The 16,356-nt window shown below is 43.0% G+C and overlaps 2 protein-coding genes and 1 non-coding gene across 4 annotated transcripts; 1 reads left to right on the top strand and 2 right to left on the bottom strand.

The window, feature by feature from the left end:
- Positions 1 to 1,328: 1,328 nt before the first annotated feature.
- zgc:195245 (uncharacterized protein LOC565483 homolog) lies at positions 1,329 to 12,637 on the bottom strand. 2 transcript variants are annotated; one of them, XM_017722399.2, is made up of 5 exons: positions 10,849 to 12,637; positions 9,093 to 9,120; positions 7,605 to 7,749; positions 6,102 to 6,246; positions 1,329 to 1,714 (listed from the first exon to the last, which is right to left on the bottom strand). In XM_017722399.2, exons 1-5 carry the CDS (start codon positions 10,915 to 10,917, stop codon positions 1,607 to 1,609), a joined length of 495 nt encoding a protein of 164 aa, XP_017577888.1. In that variant the 5' UTR covers positions 10,918 to 12,637; the 3' UTR covers positions 1,329 to 1,606. The 2 variants fall into 2 exon arrangements, with proteins under 2 accessions (XP_017577888.1, XP_017577889.1); XM_017722400.2 differs by lacking the exon at positions 9,093 to 9,120 and having other exon boundaries at positions 7,605 to 7,714.
- Positions 11,993 to 12,326, top strand: LOC119262768. Its single transcript, XR_005129891.1, has one exon.
- Positions 12,638 to 12,668: 31 nt separating the features above from the next.
- Positions 12,669 to 15,816, bottom strand: c28h1orf194 (chromosome 28 C1orf194 homolog). Its single transcript, XM_017722402.2, has 5 exons — positions 15,572 to 15,816; positions 15,366 to 15,482; positions 15,153 to 15,265; positions 13,338 to 13,441; positions 12,669 to 12,765 (listed from the first exon to the last, which is right to left on the bottom strand). Exons 1-5 carry the CDS (start codon positions 15,647 to 15,649, stop codon positions 12,695 to 12,697), a joined length of 483 nt encoding a protein of 160 aa, XP_017577891.1. The 5' UTR covers positions 15,650 to 15,816; the 3' UTR covers positions 12,669 to 12,694.
- Between the last annotated feature and the right edge of the window lie 540 nt (positions 15,817 to 16,356).

A 16,356-nucleotide genomic window follows, 5' to 3' on the forward strand; every position in this document is an offset into this window, starting at 1 on the left:
AAAGGCGAGCTAATTAAACCGGCCTTTATTTCCATGTGAAAGGCGGTAGGGAGTCCGTGGGGATCTGCAGTAATGCAGGGTTTAGAGAAGCCACCTGTGAGCGCACAGTTCAGCAGTACTGAACAGCACCAAGAGCCCATGGACGGAGTGAGATGCAGGTCTACAGGCTGCTTAAACGGTTTAAAGCGTACAGTCCACTCCTCTGGGCATGTATGCAGACTAGGCTATAAAACAGCCCGTTTTGTACTCACTGTTTTTGTGACGTCACGAAAACAAGCTCATTTGCATATATCCACCGGTTCAGCCTGGTGTAGCCCCGCCCATTTATACTGAAGCTATAAGGAGTGTATCAGCCTGGACTGCCTTTTTAAAGTGGAACACAAAACAGGACAGTCAATCAGATCATATAGAAGGCAGTTTACTTATTTACATCAGCCTTAAAGGCACAGTAACCCTCAGGCCGGAGGTATAGGAGTATGATGTGCAAGACCTCCAGACTAAAGAACTCCTTCTTCCCCACCGCAATCAGAGTTCTGAATCAGAAATAACTATTCACACTTCGGTCTGCCAGACTTGGGTACAGACGTGTGATGTGTATCCCACTGGTAAAGAACTCTTTCCTCAGGAATAACCTGCACCTACTGTCACTTTAACTGTAGCACATGTTTACAATTGCACTATTGCACTTTACCACTCATTACTGCTGCAGATAATCATGTTCCCGGCAAGGCACAGCACCATCCATCCATACCACTGTAATTTATACACTGTAACCTAACCTGTTGTAAATTTCAAAACCTCTATTAGTAGCCTATATTTAGTGCGTTATTTCTTGATTAATATATATGCTTGTATATATACTCTTTTGTATTTTTAATGTTATATTTGGCATTCTTAGCGAGGAGCAAAGTAAGCTTTTCATCGTATATAAGGAAACCTGTTTCCTCTGTGCAAATGACAATAAACACTTTGAACTTGAGCTTGATAGTAACAAAAATAGCCCGTTTACGTCTAAGGGATAAGGAGAGATGCAGAAATGAAAAGGTCATGTAATAATGAATTATGGTTGTTTTTGGTACATAAGCCATGCAGCTGTAATAAATGGACCTTGGGGAAAAAATACAATACAAGAAAAACGTGGGATATTGTCCCTTAAAGAAGCAAGTAGAGTGTTCTTGTATCATTTTTAGAAATGATGTGTAAATAGAATTTACAGTCTCGCCAAAGTTAAGTATAATTAATGTTTTTTTGCATGCGGAAGGATCGTTACGTGTATTTTCTATCCCCATTCTGCCACTTTTTAAAAAGTACAACCAACACAGACACCGTTTGATGTTAAAACATTTTGTTTTATGTAAAGTAAAAAAAAAATAGAGAAAGTGCTACGTTACATTTATAGGTACACATGATGCTAATACTTTTTGGAATTAGTAAAACTACTGAATTGTGTGAGCAACAGGTCCGTTATTACGATCTAAACAGTTAATATAAGACGCGTTCTTAGACTATTTCTATATTAGCTCTACACACCATTTGTATATTTATCACAGCAATTAGTTTAATGGATTGGTTTTACGCAGATCAAAAGAAATGTCCAGCGAAAGTTTCAGCCATTTTGCTCTGGTACTTCTATGTGCCGCAGCTTTTCCTTGACCCGCACAAACTCGGGGACGTTTTCTTGACCTTCTCGGCGTTTCATCTCCTCCATTTCATACTGTCACAAAAACACATTAAACATTTGAGGTTAAGAAGAGGAACAACAAGCATAGCACCATTACAACAGAGAGGACAATAAACAGGAGTTAATAGAATCTGCTGCTGTCAATTTCAATAACATTATTAAGTTTAATAAGGTTTATAAAGGTTTAATTAAAGGTGCTTTCAAATAGTTTGTAACGAGTAAAAAATACAGTACCAATCAAAGGTTTAGAGACACCTGATTGAATGTATATTTTTTGTAATCTTAAAGATATTTTAATTGACATGATTAGGTTAAAATGTTTTGCATGTTGTTACACAAACGAATATAAATCATGCTGGCCATGTCTACAGATATTTGAACTTTTTTTTGAGGAACGCCCACCAAAAAAGTCATTTTCAGCAGCCCACAAGGTCTCAGCATGTAGAATGTTTTCAGGTCTGTTGAAAAGCGTCCTCCTTATGTGGCTCCTTCTTAAGTTGTTTGAGAGAATGGCAAGAGTGCAAGTACAGTATCTCATGAAAGTGAGTACACCTGAGCTGGAATCATACAGCGACTAAATAAATAAAGAAACGAAATTATCTCAGATCCTTAAAAGTATCCCTTTTTGCTTTGATGTCAACTACAGTATCTCACAAAAGTGCAAATATTTTATTCTATCTTTTCATGGGCCAACACTATAGAAATGGAACTTGGATATAACTTAAAAGTAGTCAGTGTACAGCTTGTATAGCAGGCACCTCATGGCAAAGAACTCTCTGAGGATGTGTCAAATAAAATTGTTGCTCTCCACAAAAATGATCTAGGCTATAAGAAGATTGCTAACAACCTGAAACTGAGCTATAGCACGGTGGCCAAGGTCATACAGCGGTTTTCCAGGACAGGTTCCAATCGGATCAGGCCTCGCCAGGATTGACCAAAGAAGTTGTTTCCACATGCTCAGTGTCAAATCCAGAGGTTGGCTTCAAAATATAGACGCATGAGTGCTCCCAGCATTGCTGCAGAGGTTGAAGAAGTGGGAGGTCAGCCTGTCAGCGCTCAGACCATATGTCGCACTATGCATCAACTCAGTCTGCATGGCTGTCGTCCCAGAAGGAAGCCTCTTCTGAAGCTGACACACAAGAAAGCCTGGACACAGTTTGCTGAAGACAAGCAGTCCAAGAACATGGATTACTGGAACCATGTCCTGTGGACTGATGAGACCAAGATAAAGTTGTTTGGCTCAGGTGGTGTCCAGCATGTGTGGCGGTGCCCTGGTGAGGAGCACCAAGACAACTTTCTCTTGCGTACAGTCAAGCATGGTGGTGGTAGCTTCATGGTCTGGAGCTGCATGAGTGCTGCCGGCACTGCGGAGCTGCGGTTCATTGAGGGAAACAGGAATTCCAACATGTACTGTGACGTTCTGAAGCAGAGCACGATCCCCCCACTTTGTAAAGTGCAACGCATGGCAGTTTTCCAACTCGATAACGACCCCAGACACACCTCCAAGATGACCAGTCCCTTGCTGAAGGTAGAGGTGATGGACTGACCAAATATGTGTCCAGACCTAAACCCAATTGAGCACCTGTGGGGCATCCTCAGGTGGAAGGAGCTCATCATCATCATGGAGGAGTGGAAGAGGATTCCAGCAGCAGCCTGTGCAGCTCTGGTGAATTCCATGCCCACGACGGTTCAGGCAATGCTAGATAATCATGGTGGTCACATTAAATATTGACATTTGAGCACAATCTGGACACGTTCACTGTGAGGTGGACTCACTTGTGCTGCCAGCTATTTAGACATTAATGTCTGTGTGTTGTTCTTTTCAGAGGACAGTGAATCTGCTCTGCTGTACAAGCTGCACACTGACCACTTTAACTTATATCAGAGCTTCAGTTCTACAGTGACGTCCCATCAGAAGATAGAATAACACACCTGCAGAAATGTGAGGGGTGCTCTCACTTTTGTGAGATACTGTAGTTGACATCAAAGCAAAATGGGATACTTTTATGGATCTGAGATAATTTTGTTTCTTTATTTATTTAGTCGCTGTATGATTCCAGTTATTTTATAGTTTGATGTCTTCGGTTTTATTCTAAAATGAGTAAAACAATCAGCTAAAAAAGGGAACTCCTTGTATGAGCTGTGTTAAGGTAGTTACTAAAAATTACAAATGACTCATTACTTCTGTCAAACTGTGATCTGATTACTTCACTAAGTACTTCCTGGAAAATCTTAGTAGTCATATCAGTAGTTTGTTTAGAAAGCACAGTAAACATCATTTGAAAGGCCTGTCACAATCCTAGATTTTAAACAAGACACAAGACAGTCACTTAAACGGATTATAATTACGAACGGCTGACTGTTTGAAAACGGAGACTAGACTTTGGAAAAAATGTAAAGACAGCTGCCTCAAAATAAAATCATTATGAATAAAATGTAAAGCTTTCAGAGCTCGTCCTGAAAGAAAGGCGAATTGGGCCTGAAGTGAGGTTTAAATTTACGCAAGCAGCTGTAGTTTGTAGCACAAGCGTGTGCAAATGGTGTACAAGCCCAGGCGGACATAATGTACAGTGGGGTCCAAAAGTCTGACACCACCTTGAAAATCTGGTCATTTTTGGAAATAAACAACAGAAACGATCATGAAAAAAATAAAACAAAGAGTTATGACAATTAGAAATTCTATTAATAATTAATAAGAAATTCTATTCCCTGGCCACTATTCAAATTGAAGCAAATTTGAAATGTTGACCATGTTGGGGCCTCTGCGCAAAAAAGTCATTTTGTAGTCTGTAGTTTTATTCCTTCCATTGTATCACATGTTTAGACCATTCTTCTTTGATCTACTAATCAGAGGCTTTTGCACAAACTTGTGGAGTTCATGTGGAGTTTGATATACTGGGAAATTCTGAAATTCATGTAAATATTCAAAGATTGTACTTTTTGTTGAAATTGTTATGCTTTGAGCTTTTTTGTAATGAAAAACTGTATTAAATTAGACATGATTACAAAATAGAAGCAATTTTACTATTTTTAATTTTACTATGGTCTCAGACTTTTGGCCTTAACTCCACACACACACACACACACACACACACACACACACACACATATATATATATATATATATATATAGAGAGAGAGAGAGAGAGAGAGAGAGAGAGAGAGAGAGAGAGAGAGAGAGAGAGAGAGAGAGAGCAAGTTTATTTTAAAGGGCCCATATCTTGGAAAAAATAAAATTCTCACTTTTGTTAAATATAAAAGTTTGATGTAGTGTCTAAACATTGTTAAAGTTTCAAAACATTTGTCTGTTTTTGTGATGTCACAGAAAACAACCTATTTACATAGTTATGTCTATTCAACTCTACAGCAGGTTAGCCCCGCCCATTCACACAAAATTTATAAGAAATCACTGCCCTATAAATGAAGGCACAATACAAGGCCTATAAGCAGCCAATCATTTACATATTTCAGTCTTAAAAACACAGTAACAAAAAAAGCCTGTTTAATTCTGAGATGAAGAGAGGCGGCCATGTAAAAATGAACTATGAATTGTATGGAAAAAGAAAAAAATATAAAAAAATGTAAGTAATCACACGTAATTAATAATGCTCTCTTAGAAACATGAGTAACATAAGTGATTTTAATTAAATTAGTAGTAATTAGTGTATTAGTGTAATGCAGAGCGAGGAGGTGGATGCATATGCGGAGATAAGCGACTTTTATTAAGGGCAAATCCAGGGTCGTGGTCATAGCGGTCCAGGATCAAATGGCCAACACGGATGTATGGAGAGTCAGACATGATGATAAACAGGAAAACTACAACGGGGGCTGGATGAACAAACACCAAACAAAACCAACAGCACACACATCAAACAACAACCAGCACCAACACAGGGGAAAACACAGGGCTAAATACAAGAAGGCTAACAAGGGAAAACAGGACTCACCTGTGAAAACACAGGTGGGAATAATCAGGGGCGGAGTCACAGAACAAGGGGCCCGGACAGGGGATCACAACAAAAAGCATGTGGACTAGACCAAAACACAACACGAACACATGGACAGGACTGGGAGGGGCCAATCGTGATATAGTACCTATAAAATGATTGCAAGAATTGAACCTGTAATGTTTTATAGTATTTTATTACAGGAAAAAGTAATCAAATTACTGTAACACGTTACTTTGCAAACTGGCAATTTGTAGATGTGTCTAAACATTTGACTGGTAGTGATCCTAACCAGAGGCTACAGCAAGACTACAGCATAAATAACCTTAGGATTTAATTTCCCAAAGGTGTTGTAGTCCAGAGCACAGGACACATAAGTAAGCCAAAGCACTATGAGGGTCTTAGAGATGGAGACCAGATGTATCTTGTAAACAAACAGAATGTGTATTAGTGTTGGAAGAGGGTGATGGCACCTCTAGCAGTCTCTGCTGTCTCTTGCGAAGCTCCTGCTCCAGGTCGGAGGGAGGTCGGAGGGCGAGCTCCTGCTCACGGTGCTGCTCCAACCTACGCTGCTCCAAAACCCTCTGCAGCTCCGGCTTCTCCTCCAACAACAGACCCCTACACACAAATCACTCTGCGATTAACCCGAGATGAGAAGATAAGCTGTAGAGAGGAACATATCAGTACATAATCTATGAATATTTTCACATATTAGTAAAACTCCAACCCATGATCCCAAGGTACACATAGCCTAAACCACGAGAGGGAGTGTTATCATGAATAACATTACAACTGTGATTTGGTCACAAGCATCAGCCGAAGCCAAATTGCATAGATCATCAGTGCTGTGATGCTAGTCTGTTATTATATAACGCACATCTTCTAAGCTTCATCTCCTTCTTGGTGCTATTATATAACAGTTCTGCAAAATTAAACAAAAAGCAAAGAATCCTCAAACATTGTATCAAATATGCTTTAATATTGTCAATTCTTTCTGCAAAAAGTAGCATCCGTTTGCTTTAGAGGCAGAAAACTGAGGCAATATCATATTTTCAATATTTGCCAGATTGACTTGAAATGTTCTGTTTCAGTCACCCTGTGAAGCATCTCACAGCCAAGCTTGTTTGCTGAATTGTATACTGTTCGTTTCTCGCTAGTTCCAGTCCGTCTACTTGTTCTGTCGTCACATTGAAGAGCTGGCTCATGGTCAGTGACAGGTTCAGAGTCTGATGTAGGCCTGGGATCATGCTCTTTAATTAATTAATTAATTAAGAACCATTGGTCACTGTGTTTGGTCACTGTGTTTGGTCACTGTGTTTGCACACTGTGAATTCAGACCTCTGCATTTAACCCATCCGCGCAATGAAACACCCACATACATGCACACTAGTGAACACACACACTAGGGGGCAGTGAGCGCACTTGCCCGGAGCAGTGGGCAGCCCTATCCACGGCGCCCGGGGAGCAGTTGGGGGTTAGGGGTCTTGCTCAAAGGCATTTCAGTCGTGGACTGTCAGCCGAGGGGATTGAACCAGCAACCTTCCGGTCACAGGGCTGGTTCCCTAACCTCCAGCCCACGACTGCCCCCTTCTGCAGAACCTGACCAGACAGGCTGCAGGTCACGTAATATTTTATAAATTGTCTTTTTGTTTTTCTATGTGTTAAACTAGAAAATTAGCATGAGCCATCAGTTAGTAACCCATCATTGGTTATCATGTTGAGCACACAAGTAGAACTTGTCTTAACTATTCAGATAGTACTTTAAAAGTAAGCATTGCACACAGATTGTTCTTTTATCCAAATTGGCCATAATCGCTTTTAGAAAATCTAGTGTGGTATAGGGCCATTGAAACAACTCTAACATAAAGGCAATGCAAATGATCAGTGCTTGCCCATCTGTGTTATTTTGTTTTAGGTAAGAATGATTAGGTAGCGATTATGGTATTTAATTTACAGTGTTTATTATCTCTAGTCACCTCTTATGGCTAAGCAGCAGTTCTTTGTGGAGGTTCTGGTGGCTTGGACACTCGATGGGAGAGCCGTTTAGCTTGCGAAGCTGAGTGACCTCCTCACTGCCCTCTGTGCTCTGTCGAGACAGAGATGCTTGGCACACATAGTTCTCTACAGGAAAAGAGACACACACACACACACACACACACACACATTCACATCAGCCCATCTATATTCAAGCATATCAAATAATTCCACTGTTGTTGTTTGTGCACTTAAAAGATAAATACATTTATTTTTATGCGCATTTTGAAAATGATCTCAGTGCTAACGCTAGTCCACTTTGCAGATGCCTAACTTGTCTTTAACTTACATTTAGTTCATTCTTAATAACCTTTCCCAAACCGTACATTTAACACTCACACTAACCCAAATTTAATCTGAACCCTAACACTGGTTCTAAACCTAAACCCTAACATTGGTTCTGATCGAGTCCTAACCGGGGTTGAATCTCAAATGGCTCCCTACTCCCTATGTGCATAATACGTCTAAGAAATAGCCGTTTCATATTTAGCCTCACATGCACAATTTCACACTGGACAACAGAGCAGTATTTGAGTGTGGAAGCCTGAATTTCAGAACGTTCCCTGCGCACTATACAGGGACAGAGGAGCTATTTGAGATTCAGAGTTTTACCAGATAGTTTGTTATTCATTTCACCATCTATTTATGGAACTATTCAAATTTGCATCTTTACTTGCTTTTTCTTGTATCTCAAATAAGCTCCCAAGGCATGCCACGCCACCCTCTACCATCTAATGTTATCATAAACATTTACAGTACCTATTTAAGACTTTATATAAGACATTTTAGTAAGTATTAAGCAATGAGTGACATCATGTTGCAGGTTGTGAAGGATCTATTTGAAAACAGTTACCATGAATGATCTGCATGTCAGTGTCAGTGCTGTCTGCATAGTGCTCATAGAAGATAACTGGATCTTTCTGTGAGCTGTGAATGTACAATTCTGTAAATATCTATATGAGGGGCGAATAAAGATTATAGGGGGCTGGTCACCACAGGCCTCCTTGCTCCCTGTAACACTGCCTGTTAAGTGTAACAGACATTTTTGGGATTTTTTACTACAAACTCTTATCTCAAAGGCTGATACGTGTGTTTTATGTCTATATGTTTAGAAAAGGCATACATATGAAATGAGATCTTTTTTTCTGGTTGTTATTACTTTCCTATTCGTCCTATGACGTATAACAAAGTCATATCCTACTCACTTTATCGGGGGAAGGAGAGGACATGCTTTGTTCAGACAGTACATGCGCCGTTTGGAAACATTAACTGAATATTTAGGAAAGCTTTGCTCTTATGCCAACTTCACTGTAAAGCCCTGAGGAGACGTTCTGAACCTGACCCGTAACTGATTAGCAGGCTGTATAACAGGCTATGTCTAATAACATTGAAATAATAAAATAATTACTAGAAACTAACCAGGTTCATACCTTTTTTATGATGTCTAAAGCCAGGTCGCTGAAACATCCCAGAATGAGAGAAAGAGACAGAGCGAAAGGCGTGGGGGGGGGGGGGGGGGTGTTGGAGGGAGGGAGAGAGAGATTTATTACTTCTTTCACTCCTAACATAAGCACTACTATAATTGTGATGTTAAGTATATGTATGTGTAAACAGTGATTCATCACTAACTGTTTATCTTAAGTATTCCCTTATACTGATAAAATGTTAGATCAGATCAGTGGATTAAGGCTGTAATTATATAAGCTCTAAATACGGTGATACCTGCTGGGACTAGACTCACTAGATCTACTAAGAGTGAAGCACAAAGGTCAGAACACTATTTTAGTCTTTTAGCTTGAATGCCTGTTTACCTGCCACCCCACAGGACCTCTAATGCTGAAATGGTCAAATATGTGACACCCAGCAGGCTCTGTTTGCAGTAATTTGCATATCAAATGCGGCTAACTGTAGGTAAAGACCTAAAGGTGTGGATGCTGTCAGGGTGTTTGTTAAGGAAGTGGGGGTGGGGTGGAAGCAAACACTGTAAATCCAGCCGTGTCACACTTTTATCCAGAGCCCAGAAGCGACTTTATGCCACAAAGAGGGACTAAATTTGTGCCAGCATGTGGAATTCATCCCCATGTTGTGCAGATCTCACTGGGCTGGACATCAGATTGACACAGACAAAAACAACCACTGATGATATGAAAACAAATGATAACTCATAATTAGAGAGACCTACTCTTTTCATATTTTAAACACCCTAAAATGTAATAACATTTTTTTAATCCAAATAGAAGTGTATCTATAAGTGACAGGCAGAATTTGTGGTGTTGGTGAATCTTTCCAAAGATTACATAATCTGGACAACTTCTAGATTTTCAGTTCTAAAATGACTGTCTAAACATTACTATGTAAACTAGTAATTCAAATACTAAAACGCTGGTCATATTAAAGGGGAATTCCAAGATTTAAAAAAAGGCATAAGTAAATGGTTTGGATGTAAACAGTCAATCAGAGTGGTTTGATGTGAAATGCTTTGCTCTAGAAAAACTTCCTCAGAATTGTTTACAGTGGGTGGTGATAAGATCCAGATGTCTGAAGCCTCTTAAAGCTCATAGAAAGTTATTACGTGAAATGGTTACAAATATGTTGACAGATGCCCAAAACATTTTTAATGATAATTCAACAAGTTTGTGGGCTAAAATGCATTTTTGTAAATCCATCCAAGGCAGAGAGGAGCCTGAAAGTGGTTGAAAGACAAAAAGCTTATTTGTTTCAGATTTACCACCATTTTTCCATTATTAAAATTACTTCTAAAAACTCAGAGGATGCATGTAGGTTCACTGATCATTGTGCGCAGCAAATACATTGGATATCTATAGCTGTTGTAGACAGTGCAACCCCTGGTTCCTATCGCCAGCTCTGCAAAGAAAGTCTAATCTGGGAAGTTTCTCTTAAAAGCATCATCTCACTTCAAAACATTCTGCCTGACTTTGCTTACGTCTCAAAGATTGAGCTACGTAGAACGTTTGTAAAGTTGTCAGAATGTCCCTTTAAAGTTGACCTATGATACTCTGTGTTGTGACTGCCGGCCACTAAACTGAAACTACACAGGTGCAGTTAAGATGATTCTGAGGGCGGACTCATTCATCCTGGCCTCACTTTCCATACAATTAGCCTCCAAACAAGTAGCCTGTAAATCCCCATCCATGACATTTTCCCACTGAAAGCCCATAAACTCACCTCCACACATGTAGCAGTTTGCTTCATTGCTGTATCCAGCATTGTATTGGGTGGTGTGGGTGCAGACATTGAGATGTCCTTAGTGACTATCAACAATGATTGCAGACATCCTCTACAATCCCATTACACCATTCAGGATTAACTTGCTCTGCAATCCCAGGCGCACAGGATGGTAGATTAGCTAATTGCTATAGACATCAATGCTGCTTTTAACTGAAGTGATACAACACTGAAGATACTCAACTCCTGCTCCTGCTCTTTTAAGAGATGTCACACCAAAGACGAGTGTAGGAGGCCACAGTTTTGGCTCTGACCGTGAAGATTACATGGCATGACACAGGATGTTGTACTTAGAGCATAAAAAACATATTTACAGTCAGACAAAATAGATAAATGGCTGTGTTCAGGTAGCAATTGTGAAGGACAAAAAGGAACATAGTTTGATTCAATTTAGGTCTTTGAAATGGCTGTTAAAAACAGTCCTTCACAGGCTGATAGCACATAGGCTATTAACAAGACAACAGTTGTGAGAAAAAGGTCATTTAAGATAACTGCCAAAATTAAGCTTCACGTATTTTCCAAAATGTGGAATTGAAGTGAGCCAGTGCTGGGTGTCGATTCCAAAAAAAGATTCGATTCTCTGGTTCCAGGCATTTGGGACATCAGCTAATGTGGAGTCACATTTACTTGTCAGAATCTGCCTTTCACTCCATCAACAATCGGATTGGTTTATGATCTTAACTCTTCCCTACGCTGAAACGTGCGCACGTAATAGACTCCTGGAATCGACTCCATTCATTTGGACTCGGAATCAGACTCGACCCCAAAATGTCTGGAGTCGAGCGGACCGCTTGTATTACAGAGCCTGTAGAGCTCTTTAAATTCTCTCTGTTGTCGTGTAATAAAACCCTCAGGCCTTAATATTCACGCCTCGCTGTGTTAAACACGGAACTTGCTCCACTGACTGGGAGCCTAAACCTCCACTTTGCGCCAGTCGCCTGTTGTACGTGCTCGACAATGACCACACGGGGGCGATGTGGTTTTCTCTGGTGGTTTCTGAGTCCTGAGCGGTATAAAGCGACGCCCTCCCGGATGGGACGCAGTTTGAACGCGTGTGTGTGTGTGTGTGTGAGCGCGTGCTGAGGTGAGAGAGCGGGTGTTTGTCTGTTTGAATGAAGCTGTGTGTTGTGAGAGAGAGAGAGAGAGAGAGAGAGAGTGTGTGTTTAAAATCCTACACCGTGATCTTATTTGATCCGGTCGGGGTCCCGTCCCGCTCCGACTCGGAGGTGATGAGGCGCCGCTCGTTAGCCCGCGTGGCGGTGAGCGTCTGTCGGCCCAAAGTCTCGGGGCGCCCGCAGTAGAAACTGGGGGTAGAGATGATGAGTTGATCAGATATACTAGCGCCGCTGGGGGTCTGGGGGGGTCACTCCCGAACCCCTTTCCTGCGGCCGGTGAGTATTGAGGCGATTCTGATCTTCACCGGTTCCTGCGGGCGGGCGGGGCTCCTGAAGCCTGGCTTAGGCTAGCAGCTAGCTGTTAGCGTTAGCCCCGGGATTGTTTACCGCGTCGTGGCGCTGACCAGCGTCTCGGTCAGCTTTGCGTGTCCGGTTAATTCGTCTTGTTCGGCGTTTAACGGGACATTTCCGACGAGCCCGTGGGCAGCGGGTTTCTCTGGACGCTGTAACGGTCCGCAGTGGTCACTCGGGCTTTGTGAGGAACTTCATTTTTGCGGCAGTGTTTTTGGTTCGTGTCAGAGGTAAAGTGTGTGTGTGTGTGTGTGTGTGTGTGTATAGTGTATATAAAGCGTTTATAACAGTATATTTGGTTTTGGTAAAATCACTTTTATTTATGCCGAGTAAAACCCGCCGTCGTGCTTCCTGGAGTAGCCCCGGTTTGTAGAAGCGTTGTGATGAGACTCTAGAAGAAACAGACAGTCAGACGATCAGGACCAGATCCACTGAGTTTCAAGGTGAATTCCTCAGATTTTTAACCTCTTTATCCTCTTTTCAGCCACTGGCGTGTAAAACTGAACCAGCCGTTTGGTTTGATGTGAAATGCTGCGCTACAGAGAAACGTGTCGTTCATAATGCGGGTGATGGGAACCAGAGAGCCAAGGCGTTAAAGTGCCTTTAAAAGCTGCCTCACGTCGTCTGTAAAGACGTGACCTTGAAAGGTTTGTCTGAAACGTTATTAAATCATTGATGGACACAAGTCTCTGCAGGCTGGCCAGTGGTGGTCAACATTTACACGCTGAAAGCTGGCATATCAATACGCCGTGTAACTGGCCACTTGTGCACTGAATGTGTGGTGTAGATGTGACTTTGGTCTGCAGTGTAAACAAATCTGAGTCACCAAGTTTCTGCAGGGCAGCAGTCTGACCGCGCTGGCTGACCGCTGTACAAGTGCCCTTAAAATAGCTGAAGTATTGCCGGATGATGCGGTGTAAATAAACTAATTACTGCGTCGAGCGAACGAGTGTGAGTTCTTACCGATGGTTCCCTCGATGCTGTAGATGGACTCTTTCTGAGGGTTCACCCAGACTCTCGTCTCCCGAGTCTCGCGCGCTGCCTCGTCTGCTTCTGGGTGCGCTGCCCTGGAAAGAAACCACTAAGTCAGCGCGGTCGCCCAGCTGTGTTTCCAGAGTACTTGGCCCTCTTGCAGTCTTCATGTTGCGTTAACCCTCCTGTCCTCTTCACCGCCCCTCCGCCCTCCTGTCCTCTTCACCGCCCCTCCGCCCTCCTGTCCTCTTCACCGCCCCTCCGCCCTCCTGTCCTCTTCACCGCCCCTCCGCCCTCCTGTCCTCTTCACCGCCCCTCCGCCCTCCTGTCCTCTTCACCGCCCCTCCGCCCTCCTGTCCTCTTCACCGCCCCTCCGCCCTCCTGTCCTCTTCACCGCCCCTCCGCCCTCCTGTCCTCTTCACCGCCCCTCCGCCCTCCTGTCCTCTTCACCGCCCCTCCGCCCTCCTGTCCTCTTCACCGCCCCTCCGCCCTCCTGTCCTCTTCACCGCCCCTCCGCCCTCCTGTCCTCTTCACCGCCCCTCCGCCCTCCTGTCCTCTTCACCGCCCCTCCGCCCTCCTGTCCTCTTCACCGCCCCTCACTTCAGTGTTCCCGGTCGAAGTTGACTGGCCTGTTTTAGCCGCTCTTAAATTAGCGCATAAACCATTTTCACCACCATATTTATTCTACATTCCTTAGCTGTGAAGAAACTCAGTAGAGTTTAACCTGAGTTTATAGAATTAGACAAAATACCTGCGGTGAACATAGAGTGAGTGGGGGGGGTGTAGTGTATGAGGATGAGTGAGTCAGTTTGGGGTGGGGGGTGTAAAGACTTTCTAGGTACCTGTTACACTTTTGAACACTTGGGGAAGGCAACAAGTACTTACCTGTGCAATGGTTTAATGGTTAACCCCGCTGTCTTAATCCTCAAACGCATTCTGGAGATGTGCCAGGTGTGACTAAAAATACTAAGCTGTATATATTTGTAAATGTTTTCTTTTGGCACTGGATAAATTGCACTTCTTTTGTTTTTCTTCACTGGGATTCAATAAACACTGATTTTTGCACCCCAACCTGGAAGGTACCCATGTGTCTTATTCCACGTGTCGGTTCCACCATCGCAGTCAGTTCTGTGTGAGAGTTGAGCTTTTACCGTTCACTTTATTATGTAGTGGTTTGTCCAGTGGGATTAGTTTAACAGGGGAGTCCAAGCTTGGTGAAGGCCTGTGGTCTGAGTGTCTACATGCACTCAATCAGGTTTCTGCACTTATTTGGTTCGCAGGGTCATGTAAACGCCAAGCTCCGATTAAGAAGCTCAGTAGAGCTGGATTTTAGCTGAGCGCTCAGATTTCTCTTACTCCCGATTTCTATCGGATTTCTCAGGCTGCGCATGCGCGAGAAAAGACGGCGGCACTAAACACGCGGAGCGGCGCTGAAACCAAAACACGAAACGAGGGATTTAAACATTCCGTCTTCTAGAAGATAAAAGTTCATGTTTTTAGGTGAAGGGGCGCGATGGTTAAAGCGTGGCATGTGCGGAAATCTGATTACTGTGGGACTCCGGAGTTTGACGTGGTCTGATTACTGGAGTAAACCAGTTGATCGGGTTACTGACCACATCTGATTTCTGCGGTTATGTCGGCTTATTAAGTGCAGGTCAGCGCGCGGTTAGATTGTTAATAACGCGCGTGGCTTTAATTCTTAATTCACATTAGACTAAATGTGATCACTGGCCATGAAAAGGCCAATAAAGCCTTTTCCCGCGTCAGGTGTGCTGAGCCCTGGTCAGCGCGTGCGGCTCTGCTCACCTGCGGTCCATCAGAGTCTCTCTCTGTTGCAGCGTTTGGCTCTTGTCCCGGAGGAAGTCCAGATGGTTGTCATAGACGGACCTGAGGTGGAAGTCCAGGCTGTCTCTTGGTGTCTTGGAGACAAAGAACATGTTTATAATGATAAGTTACTGTTTTGGGGGGAAATCATAGCTTTTCGGCTCCTGAATGACCGGAAGCCGCGGCTGATCTCACCTCCTCGTCGCGGTGGAGGACGCTTCGCCTCAGGCTGGTTTCGGTCGCCGTGTCGTTCAGGCGGCTCCACGGCTGAGCGTTCTGCGCGAGGTGGGTGGGGTTTTTAAAGGGGGGTTTCTGTGGATCGTCAGATTGTTGTAGAAAAGTTTATTAAGGAGGAGACCCCGAAACATGACGTCAAGGTAAACCCCCCCCAAAAAAGTTACCTGACAAACTTGCTTCCCTGTGAAAGTCTGGTCGTTCTCATGTCGTGGAAAAGGGAACGGATCTCGGCTTCGCGGCATGGCGGGCCGAGTCTCCCCAGCCGGACTGGCGTTAGCTGTAGGAATGGTCACTCCGGAGGAGCCGCGCGGTTGTTCTGACCACCGTTGCTACGAAACCGAGCAACCAAGAAACCTGTGACGTCACGAGAGCAGCGGCGGTGGACAGGCTGGAGCGGCGCTGTGACCGGATCATAAACTTTGAGCAACGCTGGCGACTGAATATCACACCGCACGCTGGCGCCACCTGCTGGGCAAATTAGTGCACATGCACCGCGACACCTGAATTTACTGCCATGTATTTTAATCGCTTATTTTTATTGTCAAATTCAAATTTTCTCAATGATATAGGCCTTCATGTATACAGACAGTACTATGTTATTGTAGTCATGTTGATCTTATATATATATATTTATATATATATATATATATATATATATATATATATATATATATATATATAAAATATTTTGTGTACATGAAAGTTTCTGTGGTAGGACGAATCATAAATTATGTTCTGTATAAAATCAATTGTACAGCTGGGTACTTACACACACACACACACACACACACACACACACACACACACACACACACTCAACTGCTCGACTGGTTATTATTACTATGAGTAGTATTAGTGTCATTGTAGATACCAGGCAGACCACATTACGCAGTATTGGGCTGTGATCTGGCCCGTTAGGGGAAAATGTGCTAGCAGTTACACAGGATTT

The sequence above is a fragment of the Pygocentrus nattereri genome, chromosome 28 (assembly GCF_015220715.1).
Source record: "Pygocentrus nattereri isolate fPygNat1 chromosome 28, fPygNat1.pri, whole genome shotgun sequence".
In the NCBI taxonomy this organism is placed as follows: Eukaryota; Metazoa; Chordata; class Actinopteri; order Characiformes; family Serrasalmidae; genus Pygocentrus; species Pygocentrus nattereri.

What these genes read in the sequence shown, in the direction of transcription:
- zgc:195245 (XM_017722399.2), bottom strand. Translation starts at nt 10,917, where the DNA reads ATGTCTGCACCCACACCACCCAATACAATGCTGGATACAGCAATGAAG. An exon ending in AAACTGCTACATGTGTGGAG is followed by an intron (nt 9,121 to 10,848) that starts GTGAGTTTATGG and finishes GGGATGTTTCAG; the next exon opens with CGACCTGGCTTTAGACATCA. An exon ending in GACAGCAGAGACTGCTAGAG is followed by an intron (nt 1,715 to 6,101) that starts GTGCCATCACCC and finishes TTTTTGTGACAG; the next exon opens with TATGAAATGGAGGAGATGAA.
- c28h1orf194 (XM_017722402.2), bottom strand. Translation starts at nt 15,649, where the DNA reads ATGCCGCGAAGCCGAGATCCGTTCCCTTTTCCACGACATGAGAACGAC. An exon ending in GAGACTCTGATGGACCGCAG is followed by an intron (nt 13,442 to 15,152) that starts GTGAGCAGAGCC and finishes GTTTCTTTCCAG; the next exon opens with GGCAGCGCACCCAGAAGCAG. An exon ending in CAGCATCGAGGGAACCATCG is followed by an intron (nt 12,766 to 13,337) that starts GTAAGAACTCAC and finishes TGTTTCTTCTAG; the next exon opens with AGTCTCATCACAACGCTTCT.